Raw genomic sequence first — 19,944 nt, 5'->3', positions numbered from 1 at the left:
AACGCTGCAGCTACACAGAGGCAGTTTACTCAGTGAGTCTCTGCTTGCACCACTTTTATACACAGCATCAAGAAGTACTTAAAATTAAATTTACTATTTAAGAGTAGGAAGACCCCTCCAGAGAGGTTTCTATTTATTCTTTAGGTACAATGGCTTTGCATGCCCTTAGCCCTCCATGCAGCAGCCCCCACTCCTCAGAGAGCGTTGCTGAGACTGGATCATGTGTATCTCACTGCTGAAAGCTCTGCACTCTGGCAGTCTGCTGCTTTCTGTGCCATGGCATCGCTTCTGCACCCATTTGCTCCCTTCCACACACACAGAACCATAGAATCCTTAAGTTTGGAAAAGACCTCTAAGATCATGGAATCCAACCATTAATGCAACAGTGCCAAGTCCACCACTAAACCATATCCCTAAGCGCTACATCCACATGTTTTTAACACTTCCAGGGACTTGTGTGTGGCCTCTCCCCACATCACCCATGCTACAAATCCAGCCTTTCTACACTAGCAGACCATGTCCCAGATTGGCTAAATCCACGAAGAGGTCTCCGCTATTTCTTACAACCTTTGGAGCAGATCCTGGAGCAGGGAATCTGTGTGACATACTCTTGTGCTGCTTCATTGCCATGCATTCCTAATTTCCTTCAAGTCAACCAGTGAAGGTCTCAAGCCTTTCTGCCAGTGAAGAGCACGGTGAGCCAAACACAGTGGGACAAATCCTGCCCCCAGTTTGGAGATGCAAAACCCATGACAGTGATGAGGATAAGCAAAGCGGGGAGATAAGCTGTATTGCACTTCAGACTCAGTGACAGCTGTCACCCTCCCACCACTAAAGCAATAAATCTGGGGGATCTGGGTTTATTCTCCTCCAAACCACTTTATTATATTGTGAGTAATCACAAAGTCTTACAATGCTGCAGAGGTTCTTTAAAAAAACAAACTTACACAGCGACAGTATTTGCCAGCTTTTGCTAAGACTAGTTTAGCTAGCAGCTAGCGTGAGATTATACAAGGAAATCTTGCAGTCTTCAATTGGATTGTCACATTGAGTTTTAAGTTTACCACAGCATTGAAAAGACAGTAACTTTGACAGTAGGTGATACCCCTAATGTTTCATCTATGTACAGACTTAAAAAATTAAACAATTTTCTCTTTTTAAAAAAATACATTTTCTGCCAGCAGAAAAGAATTATCTTAAAAAGGCAAGATCAACTAAAAAAACCCACTTCTTTCATCACAAACTGCCCCCATCTTGCAGTGCAGTTGGTTGCTGTTCCCTTCAAGATCTCTGCCAATAAGCAGTCCCATTGCCTTTTTAAGAAAATCAATGTGTTTTCTGTGACTGTGAATGCTGGTTGAGCATTGCTAAGGCTCAGTAGAGGGGTAAAAGCCCCAACACTGAAGGAAGGGGTAAAAATCCCACCCTAAGGTCTCCAAACAAATTACTGAAATGGACATAGGTGGAAATGTGAGAGACAGATTTCAGTATCCAAAGTGAGGCGTTGACTCTGACTTTTGTGGAGCCAGTGGGTTTCAACCATCCCTGAAGTCAGCTGCTTTGAGCAACAGAGTTTCCATTTGCAAAGACCACCGGGCGTGTGAGGATGAAACCTGAGCTTCTTCCAACACTCCAGAGGATAGTTGCGAGATGGGTTTATATCTGCATCACCTTTACATCCATCTCCCTGTATCAGTTTCAAACATTGATACAAGGCTGGGTTTACAGATCAAACTGCAGGTCAGTTCGAGCAGGACCCCATTCACAACACCCCATCCCCCAGGACAGAGCTTGCCAGATGTGGACCAGACCTCAGCAGTCACATCCATTGCTGCTATAAGCAAGTTGAAGGCTTCATGCATGGCATTTAGTCATCATGAGCTGCCTTCTCCCACTTTCTCCTAGCCTGGAGGAGAAGAAGGTCCACAGGGACTCCCCTTTTCTTTGCCAGCATTTCAACAGTGGAGTAAAAAATGATCAAATCTTTGAGGACCAGGATTTTTATCAGATTTTGGTTGTCAGCCAAGTAGTTGTGTGAGAGAAAGAAAAGCCACGACTCTGGAAAAAAACTCAAGATCTTTTCTCTGATAAGCAAAGTGCTCCACGGTCACTGACATCAGTGCTAATTCTTCCCCTGGCACATTCTCAAGAGCGTTTTTGTGCTGGAAGTTGCCTCACATATGCCCAGATGAGTAGCAGATGTGGTGTTCAGATAGGGAATGTCAGCATGGAAATAACTTACTCTCATATCCTCTAGGTCTGCATCTTGGTTTGATAAGGTTGTCAAGACAAGAATCCCTGTCAAAGTTTCCTTCCTTCCAAGCTTTCCCAGAAAGGGAGGAGGGATTTTTTTTCTTTTTTCTTTTTTTTTTCTAAGATAGGCTACCTGATCTCTTCCCTTTGCAACCTCCTTCATCGAAGGCTGGTTCCTGGATGAGATATGGCTGTTGGCAGACCCCTCTGCTTCCCTTCCTCTGCTGCACATAATTTCTGAGCAATGGTTTGCTGAGGTTAAAAGGACAAGAGGTTGCCAAAGCTGAAACTAATTTAATTAGACATGAAAAGGATAAGGATGGAAAAACAGGGAGAAACTTGTGGGAAAAGTCCTTGTCTTCGGTTTTGTTGCACACCTATGCAAATAACATGTAAAACCCAGCACATTAGGAGCACCCTGTGTTCAGCTTTGTCTGGAAATGTTTCTTCAAGACTGAAAGTGCATGACAAAGAACAGGGTGCTGCTAATGAGGGCAACATCCAGAAGGCACATTTTGGGGAGTAATAATTAAAAAAAGGATGATGCATGGGTTTGTAAGTAAGCAGCTACTGAGTTGGTACATTTTGGTGTGTGCTTTGGAGAGATGTAGCTTTGCTCCTACAAACATGTCTGAGGCATGAAGGTTTGCTCTAGGTTGATTGTTCTACTATGGGACCTGCAGAGCAGCTTGGCCCCCATTGTCCAGCATCACTGCTCTTGGCCAACATGATGAGTGCAGGACCAAAATGCACCAGGTAAAGTTTGGAGCCTGCAGATAACGTGGGCCAAGATTTGAGAGTTTATAAAATGCACAATCAACTAACTATTGGCATATACAAATATATAAATTATTGACAGTTTTACAAAAGGCACACTGCAAGCCATCTCAGTCTGACACCTGTACAAATTCCATGGCCCTCCACCCTCCCTGTCCCACCCCCTCTTGTCCTCAGCTTTCATCACGAAACATAAGGTGCTGCTGCTATGGACCCATGGCTGTCATGGCAACTGAGGACTTCTTTTTTGGTCAGCCCAATTTGTCGGTGGTACTGTCCTTCTTTGATAGTCTTAAGACACTGTATGTTCTTCCCCAAGGTGATGCTTTTGATGGAAGGCAGATATTTCAGCACAGTCTTTGGCAAGGACGACACACCTGTCCCAGAGAGGTTGAGCTCTTGTAGGGAGTTCAGACCAAAGATAACTTCAGCAGTCAGTGAACTCAAGTTGGGATTGTTGGATAAATCCAGAACTTGAAGGGCTGAGAGTTCCTTGAAGCTATGAGGAGATAACTCTTGAAAGCCACGCAGGCCACTGAGGGATAAATGAATCAAATCTTTCAGCCCTGTGAAGTCTCCTTTCTCAACCTTAACTAGAGGGTTTCCATCAAGATTTAAATATCGGAGAGGAATGCCTTGAAGGTTTGGCACAAATGTTAGCCTGTTTCCAGAAAGATTTAAATTCTGGATGTTGGGGATGCTCTTTTTATGGTGCCTTGTAATTGTGCTGAGCATATTATTGGATAGATCCACATTCAGGGATTTTCCTTGACCTTTTGATGCAAAAATATCCATAGTTATATCCAAGAGCTTGTTATTGCTCAAATCTATGTCACCTAGAGGAGAACTGGAGAAACAGTCTTCTGGAAGGACTTCCAAAGAGTTATGACTCAGATCTAAGGACTCCAGGTACCGAAGCCTGGAGAAGGTTGTGGAGGAAATCTTGGCAATTTTGTTGTAGCTCAGGTCAAGACTCACCAGTGTGGTGTATCCAGGGCCCGTAAGCATTGATTCATTTATTGTTTCCAGTTTGTTTGATGATAGATCCAAGTAGGAGGTATCCAGAGGTATTGGGACAGGAACAATATGTGAGCCTATTCCACTGCAGTCCACCTTGGTCAAGCTAAAGCTGTCAAAGAGACCAAAGGTTTCCACTTCACAGTGGCAGCCGGGGAAGCAGGTTTTGGTCATACCAAAACAAGGAAGAAGAAGCAGCAAATTGAACCAGGCCAGGAACTGCATTGTACCTGGAAAATAAGACAATAAGAAAACAGATTAACTGCTGTAGAAATTACTTTATGGAAGATGTGTAACTCTTTGAGCTGTGCATTCTTCTCCTCTTTCTTTCCAAAGGGATAGGTTAAGAATACCCTTAAATAACATGGATATCCCAAACACCCCAGTGGGAACTTAATGGAGAAAACAAATTGGGTCAACATATCTTTGCACATATAACCAAGTTAAGACAAAAGTGGAAATGAGCTGCAAGAACAGTAGGCTGCCTTAAAGCACAATCTATCCAACATGCATCCTTTTGACAGGACCATGGAAGAAGCTAAATAACAGCTCAAACACTGAGTCATTTTACAATCTGGAAAACTTCAGCATACAAAGGTCTTCATGTCAGAGCATCCCTGTGAGATTTGGGAGCACCGAATTCAAGACCCTGAATTGACAGGTTGGAGAAATCATTTAGACTGTGGGAGTCTTAGGTGTCCAAAAACCTTATCAGAAGAGGAAAAAGCAAAGTTCCATTAAAATTTTCTGTAGGGAATAGAGATAATGGCATCATCAAAACAACATCTGGGATGAACAGCTAAAAAGGCCACCTGCTTACTGCCCAAATGGACACAATGTCTCCCTTGGTTAGACTTCAGATGCAAATTTAGAAGTTTTTAGGTAGGTACGATCATGGCTTTCTATCAGGTGGCTAAAAACAACCCTCCTTGGGCTGGTGGCAGTAGGACAGACAACAGCCCCTTGGCTCCTCACCTAGCAGAGCAGAGGAACTGAGGGTTGTTCAGTATAACCCAGACTTTGCTGTGGTGGGCTCAGCCTCCTGCACAGTGGAGAGAGACAATTTGCTTCATATAGAGCCTCTGGGGAGCCTTTGCTAATTACAATAAGTATTCTCTCTGATTAACAATGCCAGCAAGAAAGAAGCTCTCTCCACCCCTCTGGTTTTGACCCTCCTCCATCCAAAACATTTCTGTCCCTCCACCATCACAGACAATAGAGGTAGAGAGCTGATCTGCACCTCCCTGGCTCTGCTGGACATCTTCAGATCCCATCCTAACAGCTCCTTCACACAACTGTGGGCAACAGCAGCTGTATGATTTCAAGAGACAGCCAAAAAAGCTTTCGCTCTGCATTTCTGGAGAAGGTAAATTGGAGTATGCCAGCATCCTGAAGGTCAGCAGTGGTAGCAAGGACTGTCCTCACTGGTTCCCATTGCAGTCATGGGTGCTGACTCCTCACGCCTTACAAACAAGGTCTCCAGGAGACCAGCAACAAAAAATCCCACCAAACCAGGTGAGCAGATCTGTCAGCATCAGTCCTCGGCTATGCTACTGGCCATAAACAGACAGTCATGTGTCAAGTACTTATTTAACAAGAAAAAATTAAATAACGCCCCTTTAAATGCATGTTCCCATCATTACTTCAACCCCCTTGGTCTCTGTTCTCACCTTTCCCACCACTCTTTAAAAGCACTTCATTAACTTCCTTGCAGTATCATCTTTCCCACACACTCTTTGATCTAGCTGAGGCACCTTCCCCATAACCCTTGCACATTCCCAAGACCATTTCCTAGAAATTCACACTTCATCTTCCCTCACCCACCCCGTGGCATCAGTTTCTCTCCCTCTTCAGCGTGATCTTCTTGGCTCTCATTCCCAGGAGACTGATTGGGGACTACTTGCCAATATGCAAAAGAAATGCAAAGGGGAAAAAATACTGCAGAAATATTGTCCTGACCACCGATATGAGTTGTCTGGCAGTGTCTCCCAGACCTCCTGCAAATAGAGAACAGAGATTGGGACTCTGGCCAAATTGCCTGCAACCAAACCACTGCTGAAGGCCAGCACATAATCCTCTGGAGTCCATTATTCTACAGAAACAACAGAAAATCCGTAAGATGAGCCCTAGTCTCAGCCCATCTCAAGTGTTTCTTGAGAAAACACGTATGTGTGCAGAGGGGACACAGTGGGTAGAGCTCTTTTCTGCAGACATGTTTCCAGATATCCCTTTCCTAATGACATTAAGGTTGATCACCTCTGGTTCTGCACAGAGACATAGCTTGCTCTCTTCTGCAGTCCCTCCTAAAACAAATACTACTCTTTTTTTTTTTTTCATGAATCTGCATTTGGAGTGCATTGAAATGTTTTGTAACCAGGGAAAGTTAAAGCAGTGGGGAGCTCCCTGTAAACTGAAACTGCAAAAACTCAAATGTTAAATGACTCACGGGAAGTACCTGCATTAGTGTCAGCTCAGCCTACTGGTATTTCTTCTCCCAGATTTCACCCAGTGGCTATTCCTGCTTGATGTCTCAACACAGAAAGTACCTCCCAACTTCTTCAAAAGCCCAGCTCAGTTCCTCATGGCATTGTTTTAGCTCTAATGGGAGCTGAATCACATATCAGCAAGTCCAAAGACAGACCAGTGTGATATTTGACTTTCCAAGTGCTGCTAAGGCCTTCATAATCTCCTGCTGGGGCATTTGAAGAAAGAGGGCAATCTCCAAAGTCCTAGCTTAACTGGGAACAGACTTTTTAATAGAGCCTGTAGTAATAGGACAAAGGGCGCTGGTTTTAAACTAGAACAGGGATGACTCAGACTAGATGTGAGTAAGAAATCTTTTTTGATGAGTGTGGTAAAAAATTGGCACTGGTTGCCCAGAAGGGTGATAGATGCCCCATTCCTGCAAACATTCTAGGCCAGGTTGGATGGGGCTCTGAGCAACCTGACCTAGTTGAAGATGTCCATGCATATTGTGGGGGAGGTGGAGTGGATGGCTTTTAAATGGTCCCTTCCAAACCAAACTGTTCTATGATTCTATGAACTGAGACAAGAATCAAAACCAGTGCTGGGCTTCGATATGTGGTTGCTCAAACCCCTTTTGACATGGGAGTTCCCTTCCTGATCAGCCTCAAAAATGATTGCCAGAAGTGGGCAGATACAGTGACTCCCACTGCAACATTCATCACTCCAACCAGCAGCAAAGATAAAACCTTACACAGCTGAAATGCAGCACACAAAGCTCAGCTGAGGTATTTGCATAGCATATATTGCCTCTTCTCTCCTCACAGCACTTCCACAAATTCTCCCTTTCTGGCTCTGCAATTGCTTTGCAGATGGGATACAATCCATTACTACCAGTTAAAAACTCCCTTATGGAGCAGTATGAAGCATTCACAGGCTAACATGCCACTTGGTTAATAGCACCGATGAAAGATAGGAGAAATAGTTACTGGTCATCTTCCAATCCAAGAAAGAGACTCCTGCATTGCCAGATAATCAACAAAGACCTTAGTCAGGTACAGGCATGCTTTATCATTGTGTGGAGCAATCGATAGCTCTCTTTGAAATGGGGAAAGAAACATGCCCCAGGCATTTACAGTTCATCTGTGTACAGTGTGCATTTGAAACTACATAAAATTGCCTTTGGATTGCTGCCTACCAGCTGCTTTGTTGATAAAGGCAGGAAGCCAAGGTATCCCCTCGTAAAAGGAAGAGGAGTTATCCTCTTGCAGCACTGGGGAGCTTCATCTGGGGGAAACACCCTGGACCAGAAACCATCAGCAGCATCACTTGGAATAGTGAGGGGAAAGTCACTGGGACAAAGCAGCCCACCCTGGGGCTGGTTCAGCGATGACATCTTCATTTCTATGGCTGTTGAGGTGTGCAGAGATCCCAGTGATAAGTTTTGGCCATCTAACAGGCCTAGGGGACTTGTTGAACCCACTGATTTCAATAGAAGCTGCAGGGGGTGCAACATCGTCCCCCATGTTTCTGGTGCCCATAGTGGCTGCAGGGCTCTGATTTTTATAACTTGCTCATCCTTTCTGCATGGCAAATGCTCTGAGACAACCTCAAGGAACCAGTGGTGGTTAATGGAGCCAATGTTGGATCAAGTTCCTAGCAGGGTTCTAGCCTTCTCCCCAATCCCACATCTCTCCTTGAGCCTGCAGATGCCCTGATACCTTATCCCTGCTATGCTGATCCACTGCAACATTGTGTGGCAGGACCCATACAGAAAACTCACACTGAGATTTCCTTGCCAAAAAGCCCCCAATACTAAAATCTGATTTTAAAACCAGACTGCAGAGGAATCCCAGGTCTTAGCTGATGGTGGAGAAAGGTGGAAGAGAGGAAAGCCTTGTTCCTTGTGTTGTTGGAAATTAATGTTTCTCATTACACTTGACTTCCTCCTTCTCCTCTCCCTTAAAGACTTTTCTCATTACGGAGATGAGCTAATGCCTCCCTCCCTGGATGAAAACCCATTGCTTGAGGACTGGTCCCCCTCATTGGGAATGCAGATATTTGGGCTATCTCCAGTTGCCCTGGCAACCACCAAGCTGGAATTCCCTATAGCCAAAATTCAAGGAATAATTAAAAAATTATACAAGGGGAGGTGTTTTAAAGTTTGTTGTTTGATGGTGTAGGGACACAGTTGCCTCATTCTTCATTCTGCACCCCTCAACCTCCCTGAACATGCGCCTCAGCAAAGTGTCACAGCTGGAATTGGGGCTGAAGACCCAAAATCACCCAGTGAAGCTTGAGGTATATGAGTAAGAAGGGCAAAAACACGAAGTTCTCTCTACGGTGGAGTAAAGGGAAAGGAATTGCTCTAGAAGGGGATGAAACCTACCTAAGACCAGACACATTCTTGGAGATACCCTCTATCCCTTGTCCATGGCAGAATAGGATGCCCAGTCTCCCTTGTTACTGCTTCCCACCCCATTCTTGGCTGCATCTTCCAAAGCCAAGTTCCACACAATAACCAGGTGCACTGGGATGAACTAGATCAGCTCACTCATCCAGCAAAAAACCCCTAAGCTTCCTCTTTCCCCTCTACTGGGTCAGCATTTCAACAAATCAGGGTGATCAGCCACAGGGTTACCAGCTGTGACACAGGAGTGGGAAAAACAGGATCTGTCTTTTCCATGGCAGCCTACAGTTAGAGCAGATCAGAAATGACATGAATCTATAAGGCACGGTGGACAGATCCTGGTAATTTCCAAGGTTTTTTCCAATATTAATTCTGGATTAACAGCAAATAGAGCAACTTTCAAAGAAAAGAGGCAAAAAGGAAGGGCAGAAGTCCACCTATCTCAAATAGAGTTGTTGTTCTAGCAAAGGAGAGGGGAGTTGTATTAGCAATAGTATTTCATCAGAATGAAAATTTTGGGATTGTATTCTGCCTCTTACATCAGCCAAGTAAAGAAAAAACGAAGTCTTTATAGCAAAGCTCACCAGGCTCACTTGGCTGCCAACACTAATTGGGGTCAGGGAAAAGGAATTTTACTGGAAAGTGAAACAAGTACATAGGTTATGACAGAGGCCATAAATCCTCCAGACTGAAAAAAAAAAAAAAAAAAAGAAGAGAGAGTTGGCTCATCCTCTCTTTAAATATTGGGGAGGCTAACTGGCAGCTGGAATGGTGGCTCCAGAGCACCAGGATGTTCCAGAGTTGCTTCTTTGACAACAAAATTGCATCAGAGATCTTTCTCCCACTTCTCCACCCATTAATTATTCTGTAAAATTAGAATAATTACCGTCTAAAGTGCAGCACTAGCAGCAGCTACACTTTTCCAGTGTGGACTCTCCCAGGCTGAGCTCAAATGACGCCACAGATGAAATCGTGGTTGGGTCTCCAGATCCCATATACCAGTTTGAGCAAACAGCAAAACTAGCTCAAACCAGCCTACACCCAGAGACCATTAAACCCTTAACTGCAGACACACCCCCTCTTCTGTAATAAAGAGACTGTTTCTGACAAGGTTACTAATTTTTTTATTTTTTTTTTTGGTGAATCCATTGAAAGTAGAGGTCACCCAGGCTTTTCCCTTATCTGCTTCAGACTGGCTCTTCCTGCAGAAAGGTTCCCCACATGCACACTGGAAAGAGTTGTATATACTCCGTCAATAAATATTATTAAACCTCAGAGAGAAGCTTTGGTGTAAACTGGAATGGTGTTTTCTGACTCAGTTCTTACTTTTTGTTGTTTGCTGCTTTGGAGGACACTTCTCAAGCAGTTCTGGTTTTATACTCAGTGTTTATGACTTGGATTTAGGGAGATGAAAGATAATGGGAATCCAAGAAGTATCTTTTTTTATGTCTGATCCTGCATTTTAGATGGGTTTGAGAGAGTTCAGTGGAATTATTCTAGGTGTCAGTAACAGCAGGATGAGAATTAGTCCCTTGGCTCTTCCAAATTACACTTGATTTCATGGAGCCCTCCATCAGGAGATATTGCACAAGTCGCTTTTGGGAGATAAGTTATCACTCTTCACACTGATGGTTTTATCACTGGGTACTACAAAGCTTCTCAGACAGCAGAGCCATCCCCAATTACCCAATATATAAAGAAGGGGATATGCAACCCTGTTTCCCTCACCAGTGCATACAAGCATTGGGATGAGGGGATACTCAGACACTGGGATGGTGGCTTTAGCCCTTATGGCTCAATGTAAAGAGACACCAAGGGCCTGAACAGGAGCTAAAAATCCTCCTGCAGGTGCCTGAGCACTTTTTACTCCATCTTCCTGCTTAGTGGCAAAAATCAGAATTAAATGCAGGGAATGAGAAAGAAAAAGAAAATATTTCTCCATGAATTTCTTTCTGCTTTAATTATTTTACCCAGACGGATCATGGAGCAGATCCTCATGGAAACTTTGCTAAGGCACATGGAAAATAAGGAGGTGATTGGTGACTGCCAACACGACTTCACTAAGGGCAAATCCAGCTGGACAAATTTCAGGGCCTTCTATGACGCTGTTACAGTGTTGGTGGATGGGAGAAGAGACTGATGTTGTTTTCCTGGACTTGTGCAAAGCATTTGACACTAATCCACACAACATCCTACTCTCTTTGGAGAAACATGGATTTGGTGACGGATGACTCAGTGGACAAGGAATTGGCTGGATGGTCATACTCAAACAGCTGAAGTCAATGGCTCAGTGTCCAAGTAGAGACTAGTGAAGAGTGGAGAAGCCGGATAAAGAGAGACAAGATTCTGCTCCCAGATCTGAACAAGAACCTCACTGCTCTGCATCAGGTCTGTCTTTGCATAAGTTGAATCTCACCAAAACCCATGGAATTTGGGTTGTGGACAGCCAGAAGGGGCAATGAACGAAAAAACAAGACACCATTCCTCATTTTACCCAGACCCTAGTTATCTCCATTCACTTTTCCCCTCTCTGGACATAGAGAAATTACTGAGCCAAAACAGCAATGATTTTTGAGCATCTGACCCGTGTTCTCCATCCTTTAGGAAGATTTTTGTACAAGTTACAGGGGATGGAGTAGACAAGATGACCAAGGGCAAAGCCAAATTGTTGAGCATTAGAAGCTTTTCACAACCCCAAAGCCAAAACCAAACTTCCCCTCAACTCACCACGCAGGCTGCAGAGAAGACACGTAGGATTGATCTAGAGGGAACCCTACAGCTCCACACAGTGGGTCTGTTTTCAAATATAGAATCACCTAGGTTTGAAAAGATCATTGAATTCAACTGTTAACCCAGCACCGCCAAATCCACCACTAAACCATGTCTCCAAGTGCCACATCTATGCATCTTTTAAAGACTTCCAGGGATGGTGACTCGACCACTTCCCCAGGCAGCCTATTCCAATGCTTGACAACCCTCTTGGTAAAGAATTTCTCCCCAGTTTCCAGTCTAAACCTCCCCTCGTGCAACTTGAGGCTGTCTCCTCTTGTCCTATTGCTTGTTACTTGGGAGAAGAGACTGACACCCCTGCTCAACTGAAAGTCTCTGGTCTAATTTTTTAAATGTAAAAAAAATTCCTTTATTTAATAAGGAAATGGAGAGACCTATTCAAATAATCTTTGTTTCAACTGTTAATGTCACAAATCCCATCTGCTTTGCAAGTGGTCACAGATAATTTAACATCCTAGTGTTTAAACAGCTAATAGTTCATTCCACTTGTGCAAGCTTCCCCCTCCAGCATCCCTCATCCCTGAAGGAGGAAATCAAGGTGCAGGGTGGTGTATTTTGGTCTCTGACAAAAGGAAACATGTGCGGGCAGGTCTGCCAGCCCATACTGTAAGTTCCAGCTCATTTACATTCATGGCTGAAATAGAATTTCTGCCACCCTGAGAGCTGCATGCCTTGAAAAGCCACATTTCGTGAGCAAACAGCAGCCCAACTCCCAGGAATTTTGCCTTGAGTGGGAAAATTCTGGTGCTACCTCCAGCATGGGCAAATTAGGAATTAAATTACCATGGCACCAGGGTTTGCAAAAAAATTCCCTCCTCTGCTCAGCCCAGGAAGCTTTCAGGGTAACAGCAGTTTTATTCCAGGTGGAGAAATTAGTCTCCCACGGCTTTTGAAAGCAATTTTGCTCTCCAACCTCAAGTCAGGTTGTGCTTGTGCCCAGAGGGGGCATTCCTGAAAGGAAATTGTCTGCCAAACCTCCTGAGCGGCTGGGGGCAGGGGAAGGCAGGTGTTGGAGTGGTGTAGCACCTCCCAGTAACACCAGGAGGGATTCACAGGGTTTTCTGGGAGCAGACAGGATGTGAGCATCCCAGCCCCACCATTGCCTCCTGGCTATACCAGCTGCAGGACCGCTCAAACTGGGAGCATTGGCAGCCACACACTGCTTCCCAGCAGCCTGGAGTTGCACAGAATCAATCAAAGGTACCTGCAATGGATATAAGAGCTCAGGACTTGAGCTAAAATCACCCCGGCCATGACCACCCTGAATTCTTTTACCCACAACAACTCCTATTTCTCGTTCTCCCCCCTCTGCTTTTTAACTGTGAGCATTTCAAGGAACAGGAGATTTCACTATCCTGGCACTCACTGAGTATAACAGAGACCTCATCTCAGCCAGGAACACAAATATTTTCTTAACACACCTCAAACTCAGCCCAAATAGAATTTTTATCATAGTGACATGTCCCAGAACGGGAGGTCTCCATTATTTTGGCACAAACTCGGGAAGAGACCAGCCCTTCACATGGTGCTTCATAGCCAAAGGAGAGGTTTACACAATTTTATGCCAGTCTTGATGCATATTACTGTAGAAAGACCTGGTGAAGCTACAAACAGATCCCCCTGCCTGATCATCTCCAATGCCCAAGGACTCACTGTGAGGCACAGAGGGAACCTGTGAGTACCCATGCTTTACCAAATCACAGTAGTAACCTGGGCAGGATTAAACCCTCCTTCTTTCTTAACTAGTCAATTATTGAAAGCTAAAATGATCACAGCAAGGTTCTCCTAAAGCCTCAGTCCTTGGTGATGCACACCTGACTGTCCAGCTGGTTCCTGTGCTGGATTCTGCTACAATGATGCTTTTTCCTTGCACACCAGCTCCCAGAGACATGATATAATTCCAGAGGAATGCACTCTGGGATGAACACCATATGATAGCAAGGAATGTTGAGAGGTGCAGCACAGGGAGGTGAAACCTACCCATGATGGATACTTGGTTTTAGCTGTTAAAAGAGCTGATTAGCCATGTCATTGTGCCCAGCTGGAAAATGCCACATGCCAGACACGTATCCAGGGTGGCATATACAATGTTCCACCCCAGGAAACTGCGAGTTGCAAGGACCCACGAGCAGCTATCTGGTCACTAAGGGAAAGGTGTGATGTCTATGGATGTCCCCCACATCCCTGACCTGGTTTGCTTTCAACCACCCCAGAGGGCTGATCTGAACTGCAGGACCATGCTGCATGGGTAGACATAGATGGGTTCCCCTGGAGAAACTAAGCTAGGCAGGGGGAAGGAAGCAAACGAGAGGAGGGATGCTGCCAAGGAGAAAGTGATATATCCCAGGGTGATGTCTCTGTCCTTTCATGGCGAGATGCGTCCCTCAGGAGCAAATAGCTCAACACAGCCCCATCATCCTGTAGCTCTAATGGCTTTCCAGTTATTTTTCCTTGAATCAGAGAATTATCAAGGTTGGAAAAGACCTCCAAGATAATTGAGTTTATTGAATTAGAGGTGGCTGCAAACCAGGTGTTCAAACACTGACAGCGCGCCTTGGTCCTGGTGCATCAGCACCAGCAAAAATCATGAGAAGGCAGAGGGAAAACAAATTCACCCTGGCTGGGCAACACCTCCCGCCCTGGCAGAAGGATTTTAAGAGGACCCCATGCATCTTTAGTTTTCTGAAAGGCAGCAGCTGCCAACCTCCCTTCTAACAGCCCTGCGGGGCTGCTGACTTCAATAAGGAAGGACAAAGTGAGGAGACCAGGAGTTAGGCTGGGTGCCCCTTGGCACTGCTCCAGCTGGCCCAGGCTTCTTTGTGGGCTTTTTATTTATTTTTGTGGTTGTTTTTTTTTTCATGCCCAATAATCTCTGGGCCCCTTTGCCGTCTGTGGCTCTCAGCATGCAGCTGCAGACCTTCCACTGAGGAGATAACAAATACAATCCTGGCCATTATTGTTGCAAACAGCACAGCTGGAGGCTCCCATCTCATTCCCCTCATGGCCTTTCTTTGCTCCCCCTCCAACAATTCTTGAATCGTGATGCTGCAAACAATGAAGGCCAGTGAAACTGCTTGGTAGGGCATCAGCTGGGGCTTCAGGAACTGCCCTCACCCCAGCAAAGCACATGAGACATTTGCTACACCTAGTGGGTCTCCTACAAGATTTGGGAAGGGGGGATTTGGGAAGGGGAAGGGGATCTAGGTAAAACTAATAAAGGGTTTACCAGCAGGGCATTGTCACCTCCATGGTTCCCACCCCAGATGATGTTCCACTGCCCCAGTGATGTGGTGGTGTAGTATCTCCTCAGCTCTTTTCCTTCCCTCCTTGGCCCAGGATCCTCCAATCCCTCTTGGCTGGTGCAGGATTTTGGAGAAAGATCATCTGAAGTGGGTTGGGAGAGCCATTTCCCCAGCAGGACCCATTTCTCACCACTGATGCTACCATGAGTCCTCATTTGCATGCCTCAGTTTCCCTCCTGACACCGTAAGAATGACTAGCACCAGGACCAAGAGGTGTTCGTTCCTGTGTGGGGATGGAGGTACCATCCCTGTGTTTAACTGGGAAGGGAGGACAAGTCAGAACAGTCTGGTCTCACCCTATGCAGACACCTCCAGCCAACACTGCCACTGCCACACCTGGTCCAGCCAAATGCTACTGCTGTCTTTGTGCACCATGTCCAGCTCCTGCCTTGTCTGGACAATCTAGGGACACCAGCCCTGCTTTGTCTTCTGCAAAATGGGCAGTCAGGCTAGGGCACAGGGAAGGGGACATCTGGGGAAGTGGTTTTGGTGGAGAAGTATTTAAGTGCCTCTTGGCACTTGGCCATCAGTGTTCATGGACTCTGAAGTATGGCTGCAGTCTCAGTGACAGCCAACAGCATGCCTGCCCCTCCAGGGACCTCTGCTCACCTGTGCTGCTCACCTCCCCTGCCTCCATTCTGCCCTGATCTTTGGCCCTTGCTTTTGGTACTGCTCTGTGGCACCTCTGCCATAACATAGAGATGCTGTGAGTCATCTGGATGCAGACAACCATCTTTCTTTACCATTTAACCGTGTATTAAGCCACTTCCTAACCTCATTTGGTCTGATTTCACAGACAGGCAGAGTAAGACTTCCCAAATCACAGCATTCTAATACATGCCCCCCATAAGAGCTACATGGTGCTGACTCCTTGCACCCTGTTCCTTCCCTCAATGCCAGGAGAGGCCACCATGCATCATGTTGTGAACACAGGAGACAGAGACATCATCATGGAACATTTGGGGATGGTCCAGAAAAGCAATGCTCTCCCCCGTTTTATGAGACTGGCCAGGTTCAGAGTTACCCTATAATCCTTTGAATTGGAGATCTCTTGCAAGAGGTTGCAACACTCTAGTCCTGGATAGACAGAGGGGCTGCACCTTCTGCATGAACTGAACCTTTGCACTGGGATTAAAGGCTTTTGGAGAAAGGATCTCATCCATCCTGCTCTGTGAAACTTGGCCTCACCACGCCCCCTCCTACAGACATCTCATTCTCAAGGATGGGAGGAAAATGGTCAATTTTGAGGTCAGAGATGTCTCCTGTCCCACTTGGAGACTAGTCACACAAGCCCTACACACATGTGTCACTTCAGACATTATGGGGTTGAGGAATCACATCTAGCTTGACCTGTCTGTCACAACACAAGTTTGCCTTTAAATCTTAATTTTTTCTGATGAGGATGATCTTATTCAAAGTAAAAAAAAACCCACCAAAATTCAGTAGAATTAGTCCCCATCCCTGAAAGTGTTGGCCAGGTTTGGATGGGGCTCTAAACAAGCTGATCTAGTGGAAGATGTCTCTGCCCATGGCAGCAGGGTTGGAACTGGATGATCTTTAAGGTCCAACCCAAACCATTCTGTGATTTCTCTCCCCACTCCAGGGTTTGAGTTGCTGGCAAGAATCAGGGAAAAGGAGTCAACATCACAGAGACACAGACTGCAAAAAAGAAGCAGGACGGGAGAAAGTGGAAGGAAAAGAAATCCCACAGGTACTGGCACACAGACATTACAGCACATGGCCCTCTGTCAGCTACGAAGTGAAGATAAAGTGCTTTTTTCCAGTTTGCCACTACTCTGACATACAGATTTCCAGCCTGCTTTATGCAACTCAGGAATGTGCCATGCTAAGGCAGCCAGGTTGGTTTAATCTCTTGCAGCATTTGCTCCCCAGAGCAGAGAGGCTGAGGAAATTCCCAGAGCACATATTTCCTTCTCCCCTAACGCACACCATACATACAATGAAAACTCCCAGGAAATTAAAAAAAAAATTGCAGTAAAAAAATCTCAAGGTTTTTCTCTAATGAATGGCTGTGCCGTTCATACATTTGCCTCGATACATTCAGGTGCCAAGTTTTAAGACAAGAAATGGCTTGCTCAAGCCAGCCTTTATCTCTTCCCAGCCCTCAACATCTCGGTGTTCGGAAGTTTCTTTTGATAGCCTGCCAAGGCAGCCAATACTGCAGCTACCGTGCAGAGCCTGGGGGTGCCAGGGGTCAGGAGGGCTGCCGGACAAGGATGCCTTGTCTTATCCCACCCTTCAGCCTCTGCTTCTCCCTATCAGCCAGCTAACAAGAGAGGAGAAGAAGGAGGAGGAGGAAGGAGGAGAGACTGAAAGAGGATAAAAAAAAGCAGTTAGGGATGGAGGGAAAACTCTAAATCTCTGCGAGATGGTGGCTCACCTTTTTTCTCCCAGCTCTGTCTAGCACTGGGATGGCACACACGGCTGCTCACTGTGGGGCTGGGGAAGCACAGAATGTTTTTCCTATTAAAAAAAAAGCCAAAAAACTTTTGAATGGTTTTTTGTTTTACAGCTCTTTTGTCCCAATTTTCTCCCGCCCATTCAATGGTGGTTAATTTCTTGAACTCAGTTTTAAAGAATAGGGATGCAGGAGAACCTCAACCCAGCCCTACAGCCTTTCCTGCCAGTCCAACTTGTCATCGGAACTTAACGTCCCCGGGGATGCCTGTCATCATTCACATATTTTGTCATTGGTCCCCAATGCCTCTGACAGCAGCTGTTCAAATTCGTTCAGAAAACAGCAACGTCTCCCCTGCTCCAGGATGCCGCAAGGGAAAATCTGTCCCAGTGCTGCCGCCCAACCTCCTGCCTACCCCGGTGTCAAGCATCACTCACCCCGCGCACCCGCTCCAGAGATGGGAGGTGGCAGGTCCTTGTTGGGCCATTTATAACCCACACGGGAGCAAGCACCGCCCACATCTTCTCTGGGACAGGGACTGGCTCCCGTGGGTCATGATAGGACATGATCCCTGCCCTGCACCAGGGCGATGGCAGACACCGACCCAGTTTGCCTGTGAGCGCCTGGCTGCTGACAGCAAGCAGCCAGCCAAGTTTGGCCTGCAAATCCTCCCAGGGACATGCCAGCCTGCCTCTGGTCCTTCCAGCATCTAACACGTCCCGCGTGCTTCTTATTCCTGTAGAGACCGGCGAGACACTGATCTAACTCTGCCTTTCCCCAGCACCTCTTCTCCCGGTATTCGCTCCGCTCCTTACCGCTGCAGTAAGCCGGTGCTGCCAGCTGACCCTTGGAGCGGCGATCAATGCGATATTTCAGCGCAACGCCAGCCATCGGCACCGGCTGCTCTCTGCAGAGCAATGGCACAGTGTCCGCCCAGACAAGTTTCCTACTGTAACTTCAGTGAATGCTGTTATTCAGGCTCACGGCAGCTGATTTATCATGGCAGGCACACCGGGAAAGCTTTCCATTTGAGAGACTGGGGGCTGTTCGTCCCGCTGCCGCGATGAACAGCGTGAGCTCGGCAGGGCTCGCCGTGCTCCAATGTCTTCGCTGCCACCAAATTACACTCGCTAGCCGTGGTGGAGAGCGTCGGTTAACGGAGGCAATGCCACTTCCCCACGACACAAGCCACCAACTTTGTCCTCACCACCAGCTCCATCCTCACCACTCTCCTCCCAGCCTTCTCAAATACGAAGCAGGAGGACTAAAGCTGACAGACCCTTTTGTTTCCAGAGAGCTTGGCACGTGTTGTGGTTTACTGAGCTAATAAATCTGCCGTGGGCTGCGCCTTTTAATGACTGCAGCACTAATAACAAGTTTCCATGGAGCTGCTTAAAAGTTTACAGGGTGTGTGCGCTATGAGGGGAACCCCGGGCTTTCTGACCTTCTGTTGCAGAAGTCACAACCAGCAGCTTCCCTCTTTCTTTCTTTCTTCCTTTCTTCCTTTTTTTTTTTTTCAATGACAGAAAGAATAAATCCTGGTCTGCTTCCTCTCCTCCCTCCCCAAACACACCTTCCCCTCCAGCTTAATCCACTTATAGAGGGGAAATTCCCAAGCAGGGAGCTTTGCCGTGCCTTTATCAATGCAATCCGGGGAGAAAAGACACCCCCCTCTGCACCTTCCAGCTTCTTCACCCTATCCAGCCGACCCCTCTATGCTTTCCCTCCCTTCCCTTCTCTTTTCTCCCCTTACCTTGAGTAAGCTGCAAAACCCTGAGAGCCTCCCAGCACCAGAACCCCAACAAAAAGCCCCTGAGAGGGGAGTGGAGGGCCGGGAAAAGAGGGGGAGGGAGAAAAAGGGAGGCAGGGAGCTCTGTGTGAAATCAAAGCCCCGAAGCCGAGCATGGGAGGCGGTGCGGAGCCTCCAGCTGCTGCTCGGATTACTCTGCAGCCGTGGCAATCCCGAGCACTCTACAAACCACCATTCCACTGGAAGAAGAAGAGGAGAAGAGATTCCAGCTGGAGAAGCTTCATGCGGGCTGGGGGCTCCTACGCACCCCTTGCATCTCAAAATTCCCCTTTGGAAAAACCAGAGGTGGAGAAAAAGTAGTTTATCTCCACCCGAGACTTCTGTCCTGCCCCCTACCCTGCTACCCCGGTCGCTGAGCCCCCACGCGAGGAATAATTCATCACACCAAAAAAGTTTCCGCACTCTGAGGATGTGGAGGGCTTCCCAGCAGGCACCCCCGGGGCTGGCCCTGCGCATCCCCGGGGAGGTGATAGGGAGGACTCAGCCCATTTCGATACAGATAGCTCGCCCCCTCCCCAAAAATGAGCCCCCCATGGTTCTGCACACCCGGGGAAAGGGGGGGTGGCTGGGGGGGGGGGGGCGACGAGAGGGCACGCGAGGGGCAGGGTGAGGATGGAGCGGGCAAGGAGCGATGGGGGCCAGGGATGGGATGGGGGCACAAGGAGGGACTCACCGGGGCCGGGGTCGGTTCCACCGCCGGTCC

General features: G+C 46.8%; 1 protein-coding gene across 4 annotated transcripts; it reads right to left on the bottom strand.

Moving 5' to 3' along the window:
• Nucleotides 1-859: 859 nt before the first annotated feature.
• TSKU (tsukushi, small leucine rich proteoglycan) lies at nucleotides 860-19,351 on the bottom strand. Of its 4 annotated transcripts, XM_018085591.3 has the most exons (4): nucleotides 18,247-19,110; nucleotides 17,414-17,496; nucleotides 11,648-11,736; nucleotides 860-4,277 (listed from the first exon to the last, which is right to left on the bottom strand). In XM_018085591.3, the coding sequence occupies exon 4, from the start codon at nucleotides 4,270-4,272 to the stop codon at nucleotides 3,214-3,216; it is 1,059 nt and encodes a 352-aa protein (XP_017941080.1). In that variant the 5' UTR covers nucleotides 4,273-4,277; nucleotides 11,648-11,736; nucleotides 17,414-17,496; nucleotides 18,247-19,110; the 3' UTR covers nucleotides 860-3,213. The 4 variants fall into 4 exon arrangements, with proteins under 4 accessions (XP_017941080.1, XP_017941077.1, XP_017941079.1 ...); XM_018085588.3 differs by lacking the exons at nucleotides 11,648-11,736; nucleotides 18,247-19,110 and adding an exon at nucleotides 19,185-19,351; XM_018085590.3 differs by lacking the exon at nucleotides 11,648-11,736 and having other exon boundaries at nucleotides 18,247-19,109.
• Nucleotides 19,352-19,944: the final 593 nt, after the last annotated feature.

This window comes from Manacus vitellinus, unplaced genomic scaffold (assembly GCF_001715985.3).
Source record: "Manacus vitellinus isolate BGI_N305 unplaced genomic scaffold, ASM171598v3 scaffold_83_pilon, whole genome shotgun sequence".
In the NCBI taxonomy this organism is placed as follows: domain Eukaryota; kingdom Metazoa; phylum Chordata; class Aves; order Passeriformes; family Pipridae; genus Manacus; species Manacus vitellinus.
This window is presented reverse-complemented; position numbering and strand designations above follow the sequence as displayed.

Bases quoted from the DNA above. Each gene is read 5' to 3' on its own strand.
- TSKU (XM_018085588.3), bottom strand. From the start codon at position 19,336: ATGCTCGGCTTCGGGGCTTTGATTTCACACAGAGCTCCCTGCCTCCCT. The intron at 17,497-19,184 runs GTAAGGGGAGAA...TTTTTTTAATAG, and splicing joins GGTTTTGCAGCTTACTCAAG to GAAAAACATTCTGTGCTTCC. The intron at 4,278-17,413 runs GTGAGCCACCAT...CTTATTTTCCAG, and splicing joins ACAGAGCTGGGAGAAAAAAG to GTACAATGCAGTTCCTGGCC.